This window comes from Neltuma alba, unplaced genomic scaffold, assembly GCF_004799145.2.
Source record: "Neltuma alba isolate B1F8T4 unplaced genomic scaffold, ASM479914v2 tig00013223_pilon, whole genome shotgun sequence".
Taxonomy (NCBI): Eukaryota; Viridiplantae; Streptophyta; class Magnoliopsida; order Fabales; family Fabaceae; genus Neltuma; species Neltuma alba.
The window spans coordinates 178,234-194,038 of NW_021637523.1; the positions used below are offsets into that span (position 1 = coordinate 178,234).

Below are 15,805 nucleotides of genomic sequence, written 5' to 3' on the forward strand. Positions count from 1 at the left end.
TATTCTAAAAAATAACTTTTTCCCACAAGCTATTCTCCAAACAATGGTTTGGTTTTATCTAAACCAAACTATGGTTTTAAAAGTGATTTTATGATATACAAAATAAATATGTGAAGGAATTTGTTTTAATTTATAAAAAAATACTTTTAAAAAGCACTCTTATTAAGGGGTGTTTGACAAACTTCAAAAAAGTACTTTTTGGCTTCAAACCATGGTTTGACTTGAAAACCATCCAAACACCACCCATTTCAAAAAAAAAAAACCATAGTTTTGCTCGAAAATCATGGTTTCAGTGTGAGAAACCAAGGTTTCAGGAGAAGTGAAAAATTTTCACTTTTCCATGACTGCTGCAACAAAGTGGAAAGAGAAAATGTGGTCAGTATGTACAGTGTTATGCTTTTCTTACACTGTAACAGTAAGATTGTTAATGGTTGCAATTATGGACAGTTAACCATAGCTTTTCTTGCTGAGTTTTTTATACCCTTGGAGTCCGTCCCACTCCTTAGCTATGCCAATCTTCCTCCTCGAAGTTAGATCCTAAATTACACATTTATCATTATCAAAAAAGACTTGGCATTTCTGTCCTTTAGTTAGTTTGCTCATAGAAACTAAACTGCAAGCGAGTTTAGGTACATAAAGCACATTATGAATTATTGCGTGATTAGATAACTCAACAGACCCAATTCCACACACAGGAGTATGAACTCCATTTGCTACCTTGGCTTTAAGATCTTCATGATACTACTTGAGGTTTTTAAACAATCTTTTGTTACTAGTCATATGATTAGTAACACCAGAGTTAATAATTTAGACATCATCACTAGTTCCCATAGCATTAAGGGCAATTATGAAGTCACCTGATTTTACCAAATTTATGTTAGGTGTACTGGTCTGTTTCTTGAGTATTCGGCGTAGGAGTTTTAGCTGTTCTTTGCTAAGGGTGTCTCCATCCTCTTCTCTACTTTCTGCATGGTAACTTTTTCTAGCTGTTTGTTGTTCACCCTTCTTGAACCAATGTTTTTACCGGTTTAGTGTTCGGTTCAGTTTTTTGAACCTTGATTGGGCTGCCTTGTAAGGGCAGTAGAGTTACATTGTGGGCCTTCATATTTGGGTAAATTTAGTGACCAATTGTTTAAATTGGTTCAACTTTCAAGTGGGCTCGATAGATGGCCGCGACACTGGATTTATCGGCTTGGCCTTGATGACTTCGTCGGTACCAAAGGCAAGCCTCTCCCCCTTGGGTACCCAAACTGAACTCAAAGCCATTAATGGCCAATAAAGAGGTTGACGTTGGCCGAAATGTACCTGAGAAGAGAACAAGAACTTTGTTATACATGTGACGACTAATTATTTGCTAATAGTAGATGACCAAATCGTCAATTGATGATTTTACAAAGCAAGATAGAAGGAGAATGTCAACTTCAAGGATTTCACGTCATTTCGATAGGTTTTCTTTGAGCTGTATGCACTTTTTTGATGCATATATGTATATTTTGAATAATCAGATATAAACAAATATACATGGAGGTTAACAATCTCCTTCCATTAAAATGAATAAATGAAAGGAAGAGTTTAATTAATGAATTAAATTCCAATTTTGCTCCAAAAATTTTCTTACACCCTTCCGGTCTTTAATATAAGACTTAATTGTTGAGTTGATTTTAATCCTAAATATAAGACATATTTATCATATTTATCAATTTTTTCTAAACTATACCTATGGATACTCCCGTCATCATAATCAAGTAGAAGGAAGGAGGATATTAAGGAAGATGATTATAGTGTTTAAAAAAAAAAGTCATATTTCTTATAATTAACTAACTTACCTAACTTCCTCAATATAATAAAATTAATTAATTAGGTCTTATATTAAAGACCAGAGGAGTACTAAATTACTTGTACATGTTCTCTCAAGTCTCAAAATAAATGTTTAGTTCAATTAATTTCTTAATCTTTTAATTAATTAATCAAACCCCAATCTTCATTGCAAATTCTACATTGTTATGTAAAGTTAATGAGTACATCTCTACCTCATTAACAAAATTATTCACTCAACTTGCAAATGTCAAGTTCTCATGTGACTTGATTCGAGTTCTACAATAAACCAAACTCTCTCAAGTATCAACCTAGCAAACCCAACAATCTCATTCCCGTCAACATGTCTCCTCCTTTAGCAACTTGATATATTGTTGTCGCAGTGTCATGCGCCAAAGGAAAGGATTAAAATAGGTTAAACAAGAGCTTGTTCAGCACGAACACAAAAATTGTTCGACATCATGTACGTATGGCATAACCTTAAGATCATGTTATGGCCAAGCTTGAAGTAAATTCAACCAAAAACTGCTGCACTGCAATAACTAACCTTCGCTCAAATATAAGCTTGCAAACTTCAGCTTATGCAATAGCTTTAAAGCAAATACACACTTTAAGCCCTGCATTGTTTTCATCATTGCCCATGCATGAAACAGTTGTGACATTCAATATTTGTCCCGTTCTTCATGGATGAGGAACTATGTGTCAATTTGTATCCTTTGCATTACATTCATTTTACAGTCAACTAATCTCAAGAAATTTCAAGAACTTGCCGTTTCCGTCAGGAAATTTCGAAGAACTTGATAGAAAAATACTCTTGATAAATGCCACCTCAAAATTTTGGACTCAGATTGCTTACCTCTGGTCAACAAAACCTACTTAGTCTCTACATAGAATCACCAGCCAAAGTCTAATTACAGGTTTAGGACATCCTCAATTGAAACAGATCTAAAAGTTCAATGACATCAATATAAATATGTTCTACTACAGAGGCTCCGTGTTCACCAGCTCAGATGAAAAAACAGAGATAAATTATTAAGCAATATTCAGAATGCTACAACAACCCTCCTAGGCCTAAGGAAAAATAGATCAGTTTCAGTCCAATACAGCATAAAATTTATTATGTATCATACCCTAAATTCAATTGTAAAGTTGCTTGAACCTTCTGCAGGCCTCCAATATATTTTCCCTGTGACCAAAGGCACTAACCCTGACAAAACCTTCCCCGCCAGGCCCGAAACCACTGCCAGGTGTTGTAACCACATGAGTCTTCTCAAGAATCTCAGCAAATACATCCCATGAACTTCGCCCAGCGAAATGAACCCACACATATGGAGCATTTTTACCCCCATATACTTTAAATCCGAGGGTTTCAAATGTCTCTGTTATTATGTTTGTGTTTTCTTTGTAGAATCCAATAACATCTTGCATAGCCTGCATTCCATTTCAGCAAGTTTATCACGCTGCTCATCTTATATGTTTTGAATTTTCACAAAATTTTGTCAAATCACATATCATTCTGCCCCAAATAACATACTCCATTCAGTACTAAATGTAGGAGAGATGACTAATTCACAAATATTGACGAAATTAGTTAATTATTTGTAACAAATGTTTGTTGGTTTCCCTGAAATATCCCCTTTAATCATTACTCCCATTAATGGAAACTCCCTTTAATATGTGCAATTAATATGGATTGTTTGTGGAAAAAATTATAAACTTGGGAGACAAAGTTGATTGAAGTCTTCTACTGCGGACAAAAGCAAACATTTCAACTAATTCCTACCTTTAGGACTAAAGAGAGTATTATCAAAGGCAGAGAAGTGGGAAACTCAAGGCTGAACTTTGCAACCCACTGTGACATCCTCATTTAATAAAAGCAAGTCATAACAGTTCATCATTAACTACAATCAGAGAAGTTGAAAAGGTGGGGTGAATGTATGCAATATGGGATGATATCAAAATCAGAGAAGTTGAAAAGGCATCAAGTGGATAAAAAGACTGTGACATGCAATAATTGAAACTTTTTTTTTTTTTTGAGAGCATAGTCCGTTGAACTTGGTCAAATAAAGGTAGCATATATAGTATGAACCTAGCATGCTTGTGAAATGAATTTGAAGACGTCGGCAATAAAACAATAACTAACCTTAAGGCCTTCTGGTGAGAGGCAAGCCAGACCACCTGCTTGAGAGATATTAGATGCACCATTAAAGCTAGTACATACAATACGGTTGAAATCCCTGGCAACTGGAAAGCCATCTGAAAACAATAACTGCTTTGGAACCACTGTCCATCCCAACCGAACTCCAGTGAAACCAGCATACTTGCTAAATGATGCTGTCTCAATTGCGACCTAAGGTTGTTGTGAGGATACAGACATGTTATCAAACAGAAATGCAAAAGGTATTACTTGATGGTCAGAATCAGTTTCCTAAATGAATTCAATTGGCTGGCGCTTATTAAACTTGTACAACTTTAGTGTAGCCCTGTGAAGCACTGACATGAAAAATGATGTATTATTATAATTATTTTTAAATATTAGGAGAAGTAACGGTCGCTAACTGTTAAGAGAGATATTTAGGTAGTGATTCGTTCTGTAATTAGGCCTATAAATAGACATGACCAGGGTACCCCATTGTACAGAATTGATTTTGAGGAATATACAGTGCACTATTCAGATTCAATCTTGCCTTCTCCCTGTTTTCTCTCTGTCTTCTCTCTTGGATCACCTCTTCGCTAACTCTCTCTTCCTAATTCCCATCTTTCTCCATCTCGCCCCTTCTCTGAATCTTCTTCTATCTCTCTTTTCTATTTCTACCCTATCAAAAAATCTGAGGCATACAGATATTGGACATGCCAAACATTCATGGGAATGAATATTTGAATCCTGCTCTAATGTGCCATAATGCAGGAACTAATCAGCTAAGTGCAATCAGAATACATGACAAGGCACTTATAGCTGAATAAATAAAAGAAAAATTATGTCACCAAAGAGAAAAGAAGAAAAATTGTCACCAAAGAGAAAAAAGAAAAATTATATTTTTGCCAAAAAAATTTAATGCTACAGCCTACAGCAGAACAGTAACACGTAGAACATATGAAGTGGCACATAACATAGAATAAAAGAAGAATCTACCAGATGTATCATTCAATGGTAAACTATTTATAATTTACCATGATTCAAATCGCCCACATATTATGATCATATTAATGGTTAACTAAATGCAAGTCATTAAGAATCATAGTCAAAGGAGCCAAGAGTTGACAAAATGCCAATCGTTAAGAATAAGTTCTGATAGAGAAAGGGTGAGAAGAGACTTCTGGCATACCTCTTTGGCTCCAGGAATTTCAAAGATGGAGCGTGGTTTGTCATCTGAAATGTACATTGCATATGCAGAATCATAGACAATTATAGACCCATTGTCCTTGGCAAACTGAACTAATTGAGTTAGTTGCTCCCTTGTTGCTGCAGCACCAGTAGGATTGTTGGGTGAACAGAAAAATATTATGTCTGCTCGCGAAGCTAATGATAAATCAGGAAAGAAACCATTTTCTGGAGTACACCTCATGTATTCAATGTTTCCATACTTTTCGGCATCCTTCAGATATTGGCCAGTCTGACCCATAATAACACTGGAGTCCACATAAGCCTGCATAAAAAATTACCATGACATTTATAAAGATACAAACCAAGGAACCTGAGCAAAATAAATATAATATGTTCACTCCATCTTCGCATATTCTTTTTTCAATGTTCTATTTAGCTCACCATCTCTTGTAAGAATATTGTTGGCAGATATATATAGCCCAAACCAGGCTATTTTCCCTTTTTCGGTATTCATCTGTTTTTTTATATAAGTATTTATCTGTTGTTATTTTCAGATTTCTTGTTTCTTTTTTCACTTCAGTCTCCCTTGATGCTTGGGGTTAATCTAGTTAAATGTGCAAATCTGCAGTAGCCCCTCCCTATCTGCACTCTTTTGGCCAACAGAATAAATAGAGAACCATGGTTCAGGTATGCACAAATATAATCTTGAAAATTTTCCAAAAAGAAAATTCAGAATGAGGATGATCAACCACTCACCCAATTAGAATGAATATAGATAGTTTGTCACACACAAAGAAAATTCTGACTATGTGCATTAAGAGTGCCTTTATTGCCGGACAATCGTATGTTCAACCATGGAGAAATAGCAAACCTTCCTCAGAAACCATGAGGGAAGAGCAGTGTGCAGTATAGTAAGACAGCATTCATACAAATTTCACTGTTGACAATTATTGGAATGTCATAAAAAGTTTATTCTTGGCAAGAAACCAATCTGCAAAAGCAGTAAAATGTTAAAACACTGCCAAAGACAGTGTGTGTTTAGGAACTGAGAGTAGAAAGGAAGGCAAGGAAAGGAATCCAAGGAAAATGAAAGAAGGATGAAGGAAGTGAAAGTGGTAGTTAAATGACAGTTTCACTCCCCCTGACTTCAGAGAAACTTCAATCCATGCAGGTTTGAAAGATTTTGGAAGGTCAATTAAGCTTGTGTTTGGTTTACAGCTTACCAAAAGTACATTTACAACCAAACTGACTTGCAAGACAGTAAAAACAACTCCCACATACGCATTCCAAATTGACTTTTCCATGACTTCTAAGATTTGTTGATGGACTTTCAAAATATAAATTTTTCTATACAAAAATAGGTTGAGTGGAAGCTAGTTTGCCAAAAGGACTTTTTGGGATATCAAAAGTGGTATCCAAACATCCCTTAAAATGTTTTCATTGTCCTCTACTCTTCATTAATAACTCCCAAAGAAATTGATGGATCATAATGAACAACTTCACATAAAAATTACCGGGTATGATGGGTCTTGTACTGCTATTGTTACATTTGAACCAAACATCATCTGCCACAAAATGAATATGAGAATGCCATTAAGATCTAGAAATAACATGTTGATCATGGAAAACTCCCAATACAAACTTCCCCATCCTTTTTTCCCCTCCCACAATGAAAGTAACATGGTAGAAACAGAGCTAGACATCATGTTAAAAGAATATTGTTAACCTGGAGGCGAGATATGTCACATTTTGCTCCATCAGAAACAAATATATCACCTTCCTCAATGCCAAGATCGTTGTAAAACGTCGAAGTAATTGCATTTCTTAGTGGCTGCATACAATAACAATTCCTGTCATTCTTCCAGCATCTTAAATTTCATGGAAAATCGAATAAGAAATAATCTTCAATACTATTATAAATAAAATAGAAGGAACATATTGCTTCCGGTCAAATCTTGTCCTTTACTTAATGTTCCTAGGAATAAACATTAAAACTTATTACATGGACTCCAGATTCTTACATATGACTCCATATAAAGACACTATTCCCTAGTCAAATCAATTTTTTTATAATAGAAGTTTAAATTAAAAGGAAACAAAACATGTTCAGATGACAAGAATATAGAATGATAAAAGGATATTTCGAGCTTTAACTTATGCTAAAAACGACAGCCACCAAAGGCACAAGATGGCACACAAATCCACTCGGCAAAACTTGGCTAATTCTATATGCATATAGAAATAGAAAGACATCCACTCCACACATACTCTAGAAGGCAGAACCATGGGACCAGAGTGGGAGTACTTGCAGGAAGAGTTGGCGAAGATATGGTTGATGTTGATCAAAGAGAAAGCTAATGCAAAAACATGGGAGAAGCAGCTGAAAGTGTGTGATTTCCTTATGTTTAGCAATTGTTATTCAAATATCTAATATCCAAATCCTACCAAGATAATCTATCCAAATCTTAATAAAATATTCTAAATAAAATGACTTAACTATCCCAACGGCTTATTTACAAATTACATATCATAATCTTCTAATTTTTCATTAAGCGTCTTGCTTAAGTGATTTTACAATGAATGCCAGATATTAATTCATGGGACGCATTCTGCCAGGAAACAAAAGAAAGATAAGTCTCAGCAAACTATCAGTAAGGGTGAATCATTATTCCCCACTGACTAGAACATGATAAGAGAGGATATGCAAAACATAATGAGAGGATTTATAATTTGTATTTATAAATGTAATAATGAACAAACAATACCTCTTGAAACTATCAATGCCACATACCTTTTCACCTTGTTCAGCTCCATAACCACTATACCCCTCTACAGTAGACAATGCAAGTGATCTCTGATACCAAAAATAAGCAATTTCAGCGCTTACAGCAGGCAAAACACTAGTTTTGTTTAACGGAATAGAAACATAGCATCATTTATCATGCCACTTTCCAGTTACCAAAATAATAGGAGTGTGTATTCATAAGATATCATTTTCTTACATAATCTATGATTTATATAAGGTAAAATTAAGCAAATGCAACAAAGTATAGAAGGGGAATATAGATGACTGCCACAAAAACTAAAGACACTGAGTGAAACTTGTTCTATAAATCATGTGGTCCATATAAAATATCCTTTGAAAACTTGACCATAGGACATTGTCTTTCAGGTGGCCATTCTACTTAGAGGGGCACAGGAAGTCAAACAGTTAACATGGTCAGCACATTAAGAGTAAAGCAACACATGATTAATTTTCAATTTCAGCCAGTATCACTTGACTTATTTCATTGGTCATCAATACAATCCTTGATACTATGAATCATGAAGCTCCCATGCGAGCAGTAATTTCATAGGAATAGAATCACAATTCAGAATATAAAAGATGGAATAGGTTCATTTAAATGGAAGCTTGACCTTTGCCATTGCAGAAGTTATGACTTCAGGAATGGGCTCAGTAGTATCACCAATTCCCAAACTTATCACTTTTGCATCAGGGTACTTCTGCAAGTGTGCAGCCCTTCTTCTAGCAATCTGTTCTCCACAATAAAATGGGAAAACAAAGAATGTCAGCGCAAAGGAAAGTGTAAAGTAATGCAATATCAAACAATGTAATAAAAACATCCTCAAAATTTTTTTTTGGAGGGGGGGGAGAAGAAAAATTGTCCATTTTGTCAGCTCAGTTAGATTAAAAAAAAGATGGTGCATGATACCTCTGTTCCCCTCCTTTATAGGTCTTTCTCAAGGCAGACAAGATATAAAAACTTCCAGATTCAAATGTTTCATTTTTAAGCATATATCATAGCATAAATCTCTCTTCCACTATTTTCTGCACTAAAACAATCAACTACAACAACTTTATTCAAATATAACAATTTGTCTAGTTGAGGAATAAGGTGAGAAAAGGCATTCTTTTGAATATCACTTGAATGACAACTTTAACTTTCATGAAGTAAATGAAAGTGGACTCTTTTATCTCTCAAGATTAAAAGAGAACATCAATCAATGCAAATGTTTACATACTCAATCTCCCACCCTTTTATCTATGAAAACCAGGACTAAACCACCCGCAGGCTTCAACATATGAACTGCTGATGTGAAACATGTAAACTAAGACATCGATGCCATTTTGTGTACAAGAACGGGGAGCCTTTTCCAAAGGGAACATAAAATGGGGGGAAATTAATGCTAAAGAAAAACCACTAATAGTCAAAACTCCATAGGTTGCGCTGTGATAATAATCAATCAAATCTAAGGCACTGGAGCAATGGATCAATGAAGAACAAGACTAGCAGCAGAAAATGTCAAATGGCATTACAGACCTCTGGAAAGAGATAACCAGCTTGAAGTTTTCCCATGTTTGCATTGCGGGAAACTTTTGTCTTGTAAGCTTCAAAATGAAAAGAAAAGAAGCATATTGTCACACATGACTTCAAATAACAAAGAAGGAAGAATTCAAGAATTCTCAGCTTTTCTAGTTCTGGCATGTTCTTTTGCATATGCATTCTTATATAAAGTCCAAAAATCAGCAAATATTCACATTTCAAAGGTTATATAGAATTTTTAAGTACACAAATCAAGCTATGGAAGGAATTACCATATAGAATGATAAAATTCTAGGAACCGGTGTTCATAATTAATTGGATGGAGTTCATCAATTGATTGGTGTTATTCAATGGGTTTCAAACTTCATAACTACAGTTTATTTAACAGAGTGGAGATAATCATTCCCAAGTCTTGTTTCAATTAACACCGAAAGACAAATTTGTGTTCAAAGTATATCCTTTCACTCTCCCAAAATGCACAAGCGGAGCTTGCATGAGCTTTTTGCTTCTGTAAACAGCTCTTCAAAGATTATATAGCCTACAACAACTCTTCCAATACATATTCTACTAGATGCCAGAAAAAGCCTGTTCGACTACAGAAACCACCTTCAACTTCAGATAGTTTGGGCCAGTATCTTCGTTGATTTGTACAAATGTAGAAAGAGCAATTTCAAGATTATTGAATCGAAAAGGTGATTATTGAAAATCTTTGAACTTGAAACTTCTTCTAGTCGCTCCATTGCTTCAAATTTCTCAGGAAGAGTATATCCATTGCATTTCATACCTAGACTTTTCTGATTTTTCATGTTCTTAAAAATACAAAACAAAAGAAACAGCAGCTAGATTGTCTGAATTGAACTAACTACATAATCTAGGATTAATAAATTTGGCTCCTAGAGACAAGTGAGAACACTCATTCAGCAGCAACTAACAATGTGTTCGTAACCCCTAGTATATAGAACAGTTCGGTAACGGTTCCTCGGTAATTTACAGACAACTAAGCCGTTTGTTAAAAAGGTATCTTCGTTTTGCTGTAGAGAAAAAAGAGCAGAACACAACATAACTCAATCCTCTTTCAGATTCAGTGAGCAATCTATCAGGTCAACGAGAAGGGGAAAAGAAATCTTCACACCACCTACATATACCCCAGTATCGCCTAACAAGAAAAATCACAACTTTCACTATAGGGAAGGAAAAAGAAGCTATGAAGGACAAAATTTAACGATACCAGTGAGCACTTCTTCGGGTGCCGCAACGCATTTACATATGCCCACATTTTTCGCATTCAAGGACACCTTTTGACTCCTACAACATCCAAATGAAGCAGAAAAGGCAAAAATTGCAGGTAAGCTTTACTGGGTGGGGCCTCATTCCTCTAGGAACGCAAACAAAAAGCGAAAAACAGAAAGGATTTGAAGTGAAAAAAGTTACCTTGGATTGAAGTCTGCGGGAGCTAAAAAAGTGGAGGACGAGGAAGAGATTGAGATCGCCACATTGTGAGAAACCACGGAGAACATCGTCGATCCGAAGTGGAGATGGGGGAAGTCTGGCCTCAGAAGCGGCTGTTCGTTCAGCAGTGCACTTGCTAAAGGGGCGTCTGTCCAACTCGATGCAGGTTTTTCAGGCGACAAAAGAAGCAAAAGCTAAAGGATTTTCTGACGTCCTCTTTCCAAACTCGTATTTGGCAACTTCTAAATTATGATTTCAAAAACATTTTTTTCATAAAACGAGAAAAGCTCCTTCATATATTTATTTATAAATCGTAAAAACACTTCTGAAACTAGGTTTGGTTTTCTATCCAAACACCCCCTCAGACAAGCATGGGCTTATTTGGAGCTCCGTGAGGGATTTTTAAGCAAGTTTATATAAGTCAAGATAAAATTCTCCTTATATAACTATCTCAAATTCCGTAAATCACGTTTAAAAAGTATTTATAAATCAATTAAATAAGTCTTATATAGAGGAGGTATCATCTTATAATGTTTTCATTGTAAAGGTGAATATTAATCAATTAGTTAATCAGTTTTAATTAATTATTTATACCTTATGCGTTGGTAGAAAAAAATATTCATTGTCACTAGTTTATATACTAATGATAAATAATTAATTATTTCATTCATGGGATGTGTAAGGGTAATGTAATTTCAACTCCACCAGCAACTGGAACTATTTTACCAGGAATTACAAGAAAAAGCTTCATTTCCATAGCTCTTGCCTTGGGCTACCAGGTAATTGTTATTTCTGTATATGAAATGATGAGAAAATATTTAATAATGGTGACACTATTTTTTATCTTTTAAAAAAATACAACACTATATATATATTATGAACGATTGAAATTAACTAGGGGCCAATAAAAATAAATAAATAATTACCAGCGATGTCCGGGTCAAGAAAAAAGAACTTGGCATGTTTTAAAATTTTGGAACTTAAATCTTGTGAATAAAAAAAGTTAATTAGGAGAATTCTTTTAATCGAGACTCTGCTTAACTTGAATTGGAACTAAAAGGGTAATATTGAATACCAAATCATATCCTGTTGCTGAAAGAAAGAAAGAGGGGGGGGGGGGAAGAGGCCAGGTAAATTTCACCTAAAAAGAAAAAGGGGTTAAAAAAAAAAAGGAAAAAGTTGAAATTTGACAATAAACTGAACTGTTTGACTTAGAAAAATTTATTGAAAATCTGATTAGGCTGAAGAAGACAGTTTCAGTAGAAGAAATTTTTGAAGCTGATGAGGTTTTCTGCACTGGAACTGCTGTTAGTATCTCCCCTGTCAAGAGTATAACCTTCCAAGTGACTTGTGCCTCATGATTTGATTTTTACCTGCTTGTGGTTCTTGCTGTGCTATGATGTTGAGTTTCTGATTAAATTTGCTGTTGGAGAAACTAAGGATGATTAAATTACAGTACAGATTATATCTTATATTTAAAACTGAAAGTTTTAATTGCTAAATACTATTTTCATCTAGACTTCATGCAGGAAAAAATTCCACGAATCACAGAAAAGCTGGATCTTGAACAGATCACAGCAATTTGAAGTAGAATGTTTGTTGTGTTTACTAGAAGTCAACTCAATATCAATTCCATCTATAAAATTTATAACAAATCATGATATTCACATACCATAATGAGTGTGAATTCATTTCCCAAATTTCATACAATGTATAGGGAATCCACAAAGTGTGATTTTTATTAGTTATATACTACCTCCGGTCCTTAATATAAGACCCTGTTTGACTTTTATTTTGGTGATAAATATAAGATCCCAATCCACTTTATCTCTCATATTTACTCAATTTTTTTCAAGATAGCCCTTCTAATAATTATAGTTCTAGTCAATATACTTGATTAGTAAAGATATTTTAGGAAAGATAATACCTATTTAGGACAAATAACTAACTTAACTTACTTTCTTAATCTCCTCAAATTAGTCAACTGGCTCTTATAATTAGAATCGGAGGTAGTATTTCTTATATCAAGGACAGAAAGAAGTAACATATAGCAACATTCACAGGTCATAACCGGTGCGATTCATTCCTCCAATTTGATACAAGACAAAGAGAGCCCACAAAGTGTTTTTTGAAACAACCTCCATTGGAATTAATTGGCTTTGTGACAGAATAAGCAAAGGCTCAGGAGACAAAATTGCAATCCTCCAGTGTGTTAGATTGTGCGTCGAGGTTGTTATATTTGTAAACATAATATCAAACACAAAATCTATAACAAATCACAACATTCACAAGCCACACACAATGTGATTCATATATCAAATTTTGGACAATACAAAAAAAGCCCAGCAATTTTTAATGAAAAAACCTCCGTTGGAGTCGGCTTGGTGAAAAATTAAGCAAAGCCTCAAGACACAAAATTTCTTTCGTCCAGTGTTTGGTTGTGCATAAAGGTTGACATTTTTAGACATAACATCAAAACATATAGCTACAGAAAATCAATAGGGTTTCATAATTACTTCTTCTAAACACTATCCAAATCAATAATGATACAAAGGTATTAACCATTAACCAATGAACTTGAAACCCACATCACGATGAAATACATCTATTGTCTCAATATAATCCAAATCTGGAATGTAAAATCTTTAATTTCCATATAATGTATTGAACTTACCCTCCGGCCCTTAATTGACTGAAAAATATAACAATAAAACTCTCACGGGTATGCTTTGAGATGAAAGACTTGGCAAGATGGCTTGTATGATCTCTTAGCTGCAGCCTGCTCAAACTTCTTTCCTGCTGCTTCATTCTCTTCTAAACTACTCTGAACAAAAAACCTTATCCGCCAAGACGAGCTTCGTATTTGGCCTTCACAGATGGAAAATCCATTAACACATTATTCTTCAATGATCAAATCTACATAATTTATTCTTTAGGCCTCTGCTAAGTTAAAAAAGACTGACAGGAGATAAAGTCTAAAAAGGAGAAAGATGATGAATAACAAAAAGGAAAGATTTATGGGCATGGGATTTTACCAGCAAATACACAATGAGGGAAATTTTAGTGAACAAAGAAAATGGAATCCAACAATTAATGCTGCTTATTGCCTTTAGAGACTTCCAATTGTCAGTGGTAACCGCAGTATGTGGCTTACTTCAACATTGTTAATATTTGCTTAATATTTAGTACTAGCCATGTTATGAAAAACTGAACCGGACCGGTCAGTTCGGACCAGAAACCAGTAAACTGGCCAGAAAACCCGAACTGAATCGGCCCAAACCGGTAATGACCTGGTTAACCCACCCAGTTTAGTGGGTTAACCCGGTTCCCTTTTTAAAATATATATATTGATGATTTTTTTAAAAAGCTATTGATAATTAGGACTCAGTCATTAAATAGCTATAGAGAGGAATATTTTGTTATCATATATCTATTTTGATATTTTGTTGGGATGAATATTTAGTAATTTTAATAGTATGATATTATAAGAAATTATAAGTATATGATTATTTTACTAGTGATTCAAGATATTAAATTGATACATAGTTCCTAGAGAAAATTTAAATTATTTTTTTTTATTCTCATCAGTTTGACTCTCGGCATAACTCCGGTCTAACCCACTAACTCTTAATTTATTGTCTTGACCGGTTTAATTACTGGTCTGATTTTCAATATCTTTACATTGTTAACCAACATAAAGTCACTTTTTAACAACAAATTGTTTGCTTCTAGATCATTAACGAAGGTAATAAAACATCTGGCAACAAGAAGGAAATGCCAAGGAAATTCTATTCTTCCAAAACGAGTTTGATCCACAATAAATCTATCCAGATTCTGGTATGCTAAAATAAATTATACTGCCCTTGCAATCCCTCGATCTACAATCAACTCCAGTCTCTTTTTTCAGTGCCTACTTTGTCTAATTTTTAACTACTAACATCAAAGCCGAATGCAACGACAGTTCATGCCTACTCTGAAAAACATAAATTGGCATCCAATAAAGAAAAGTCACTTACTGGACGGCCAAATTTTGCCACTTCTCCGTCTTTAGCTCTTTGCTGACCTGGATAACCTATGCATAAAGATGGTAAATCAGGCAAAGAAAAGCAGATGTACTTCCGAATATCATTTCCTATCACACCCAACATGAACTGTTAAACGTACATCCAAAAAGGATGGAGATCAAATGAAGTTTTTTCTTTGAAAAAAGAAATATAAGGAAATTTATAGACAACCCATGATTATTATGAATTAAAATTCAAACCAATTACTTGAAAATGGATTGTTCCAGTACGGAAGATTAATTTAGGATGGAACAAGAACCACAATGCACTGAAACACTGCACCATGCTATGACAAATTGCATTACAGCTATATTTAATGACTAAATTTCTTCCAGGTATTCACTCCGGTAAAAACATAAAATATGGTGTCATGTCATTTAGGTGGATGAAACACTCATTGGCCAAACAAATATAGCTTACATAAACCGATTCTAGACTAGGTCCTCTAAGATTTCAATAAGAAAGATGCTTAATTTGAAATAATCTTGAATAATGGAAATTCATGAGGACGACCAGAAAAGATGACAACACCATCAGCAGCAACTCTTGCCAACTCTGGCAGACTTTTGTTCAGATACGGTCCTTAATATAAAATTTTGTTTAATTTTTATTTTGGTCATAAATATAATACCCTAATCTATTTTGTCTTTCATACTTATTTATTTATTTTTAAAATAGTCCTTCTAATAATAATAGTTCTGAATAACAAACTTGATTAGTAAGGATATTTTAGAAAAAACAACATCTATTCATTATAAATAACTAACTTAACCAAGTTTCTTAATCTCTCTAAATTAGTCAACTGAGTCTTATAATTAGGATCAAAG

General features: G+C 34.3%; 1 protein-coding gene and 1 long non-coding RNA gene across 2 annotated transcripts; both read right to left on the reverse strand.

Annotated features, from left to right (window-relative positions):
- Positions 1 to 2,749: 2,749 nt before the first annotated feature.
- On the reverse strand, positions 2,750 to 11,082 carry LOC114735548 (LL-diaminopimelate aminotransferase, chloroplastic). Its single transcript, XM_028923248.1, has 10 exons — positions 10,897 to 11,082; positions 10,694 to 10,770; positions 9,463 to 9,530; positions 8,558 to 8,674; positions 7,932 to 7,994; positions 6,867 to 6,971; positions 6,655 to 6,705; positions 5,142 to 5,462; positions 3,959 to 4,165; positions 2,750 to 3,246 (listed from the first exon to the last, which is right to left on the reverse strand). The coding sequence occupies exons 1-10, from the start codon at positions 10,980 to 10,982 to the stop codon at positions 2,953 to 2,955; spliced, it is 1,389 nt and encodes a 462-aa protein (XP_028779081.1). The 5' UTR covers positions 10,983 to 11,082; the 3' UTR covers positions 2,750 to 2,952.
- A 2,674-nt stretch (positions 11,083 to 13,756) lies between these two features.
- LOC114735550 (uncharacterized) lies at positions 13,757 to 15,546 on the reverse strand. The gene is made up of 3 exons (XR_003739284.1): positions 15,492 to 15,546; positions 14,931 to 14,986; positions 13,757 to 13,782 (listed from the first exon to the last, which is right to left on the reverse strand). It is a non-coding gene; the product is annotated as an uncharacterized LOC114735550 (long non-coding RNA).
- Between the last annotated feature and the right edge of the window lie 259 nt (positions 15,547 to 15,805).

Excerpts from the sequence above, each read along its gene's own strand:
- LOC114735548 (XM_028923248.1), bottom strand. The coding sequence starts at position 10,982 with ATGTTCTCCGTGGTTTCTCACAATGTGGCGATCTCAATCTCTTCCTCG. Across the intron at positions 9,531-10,693 it reads ACCCGAAGAAGTGCTCACTG|CTTACAAGACAAAAGTTTCC; the intron begins GTATCGTTAAAT and ends TTCATTTTGAAG. Across the intron at positions 5,463-6,654 it reads TACAAGACCCATCATACCCG|GCTTATGTGGACTCCAGTGT; the intron begins GTAATTTTTATG and ends TTTTTTATGCAG.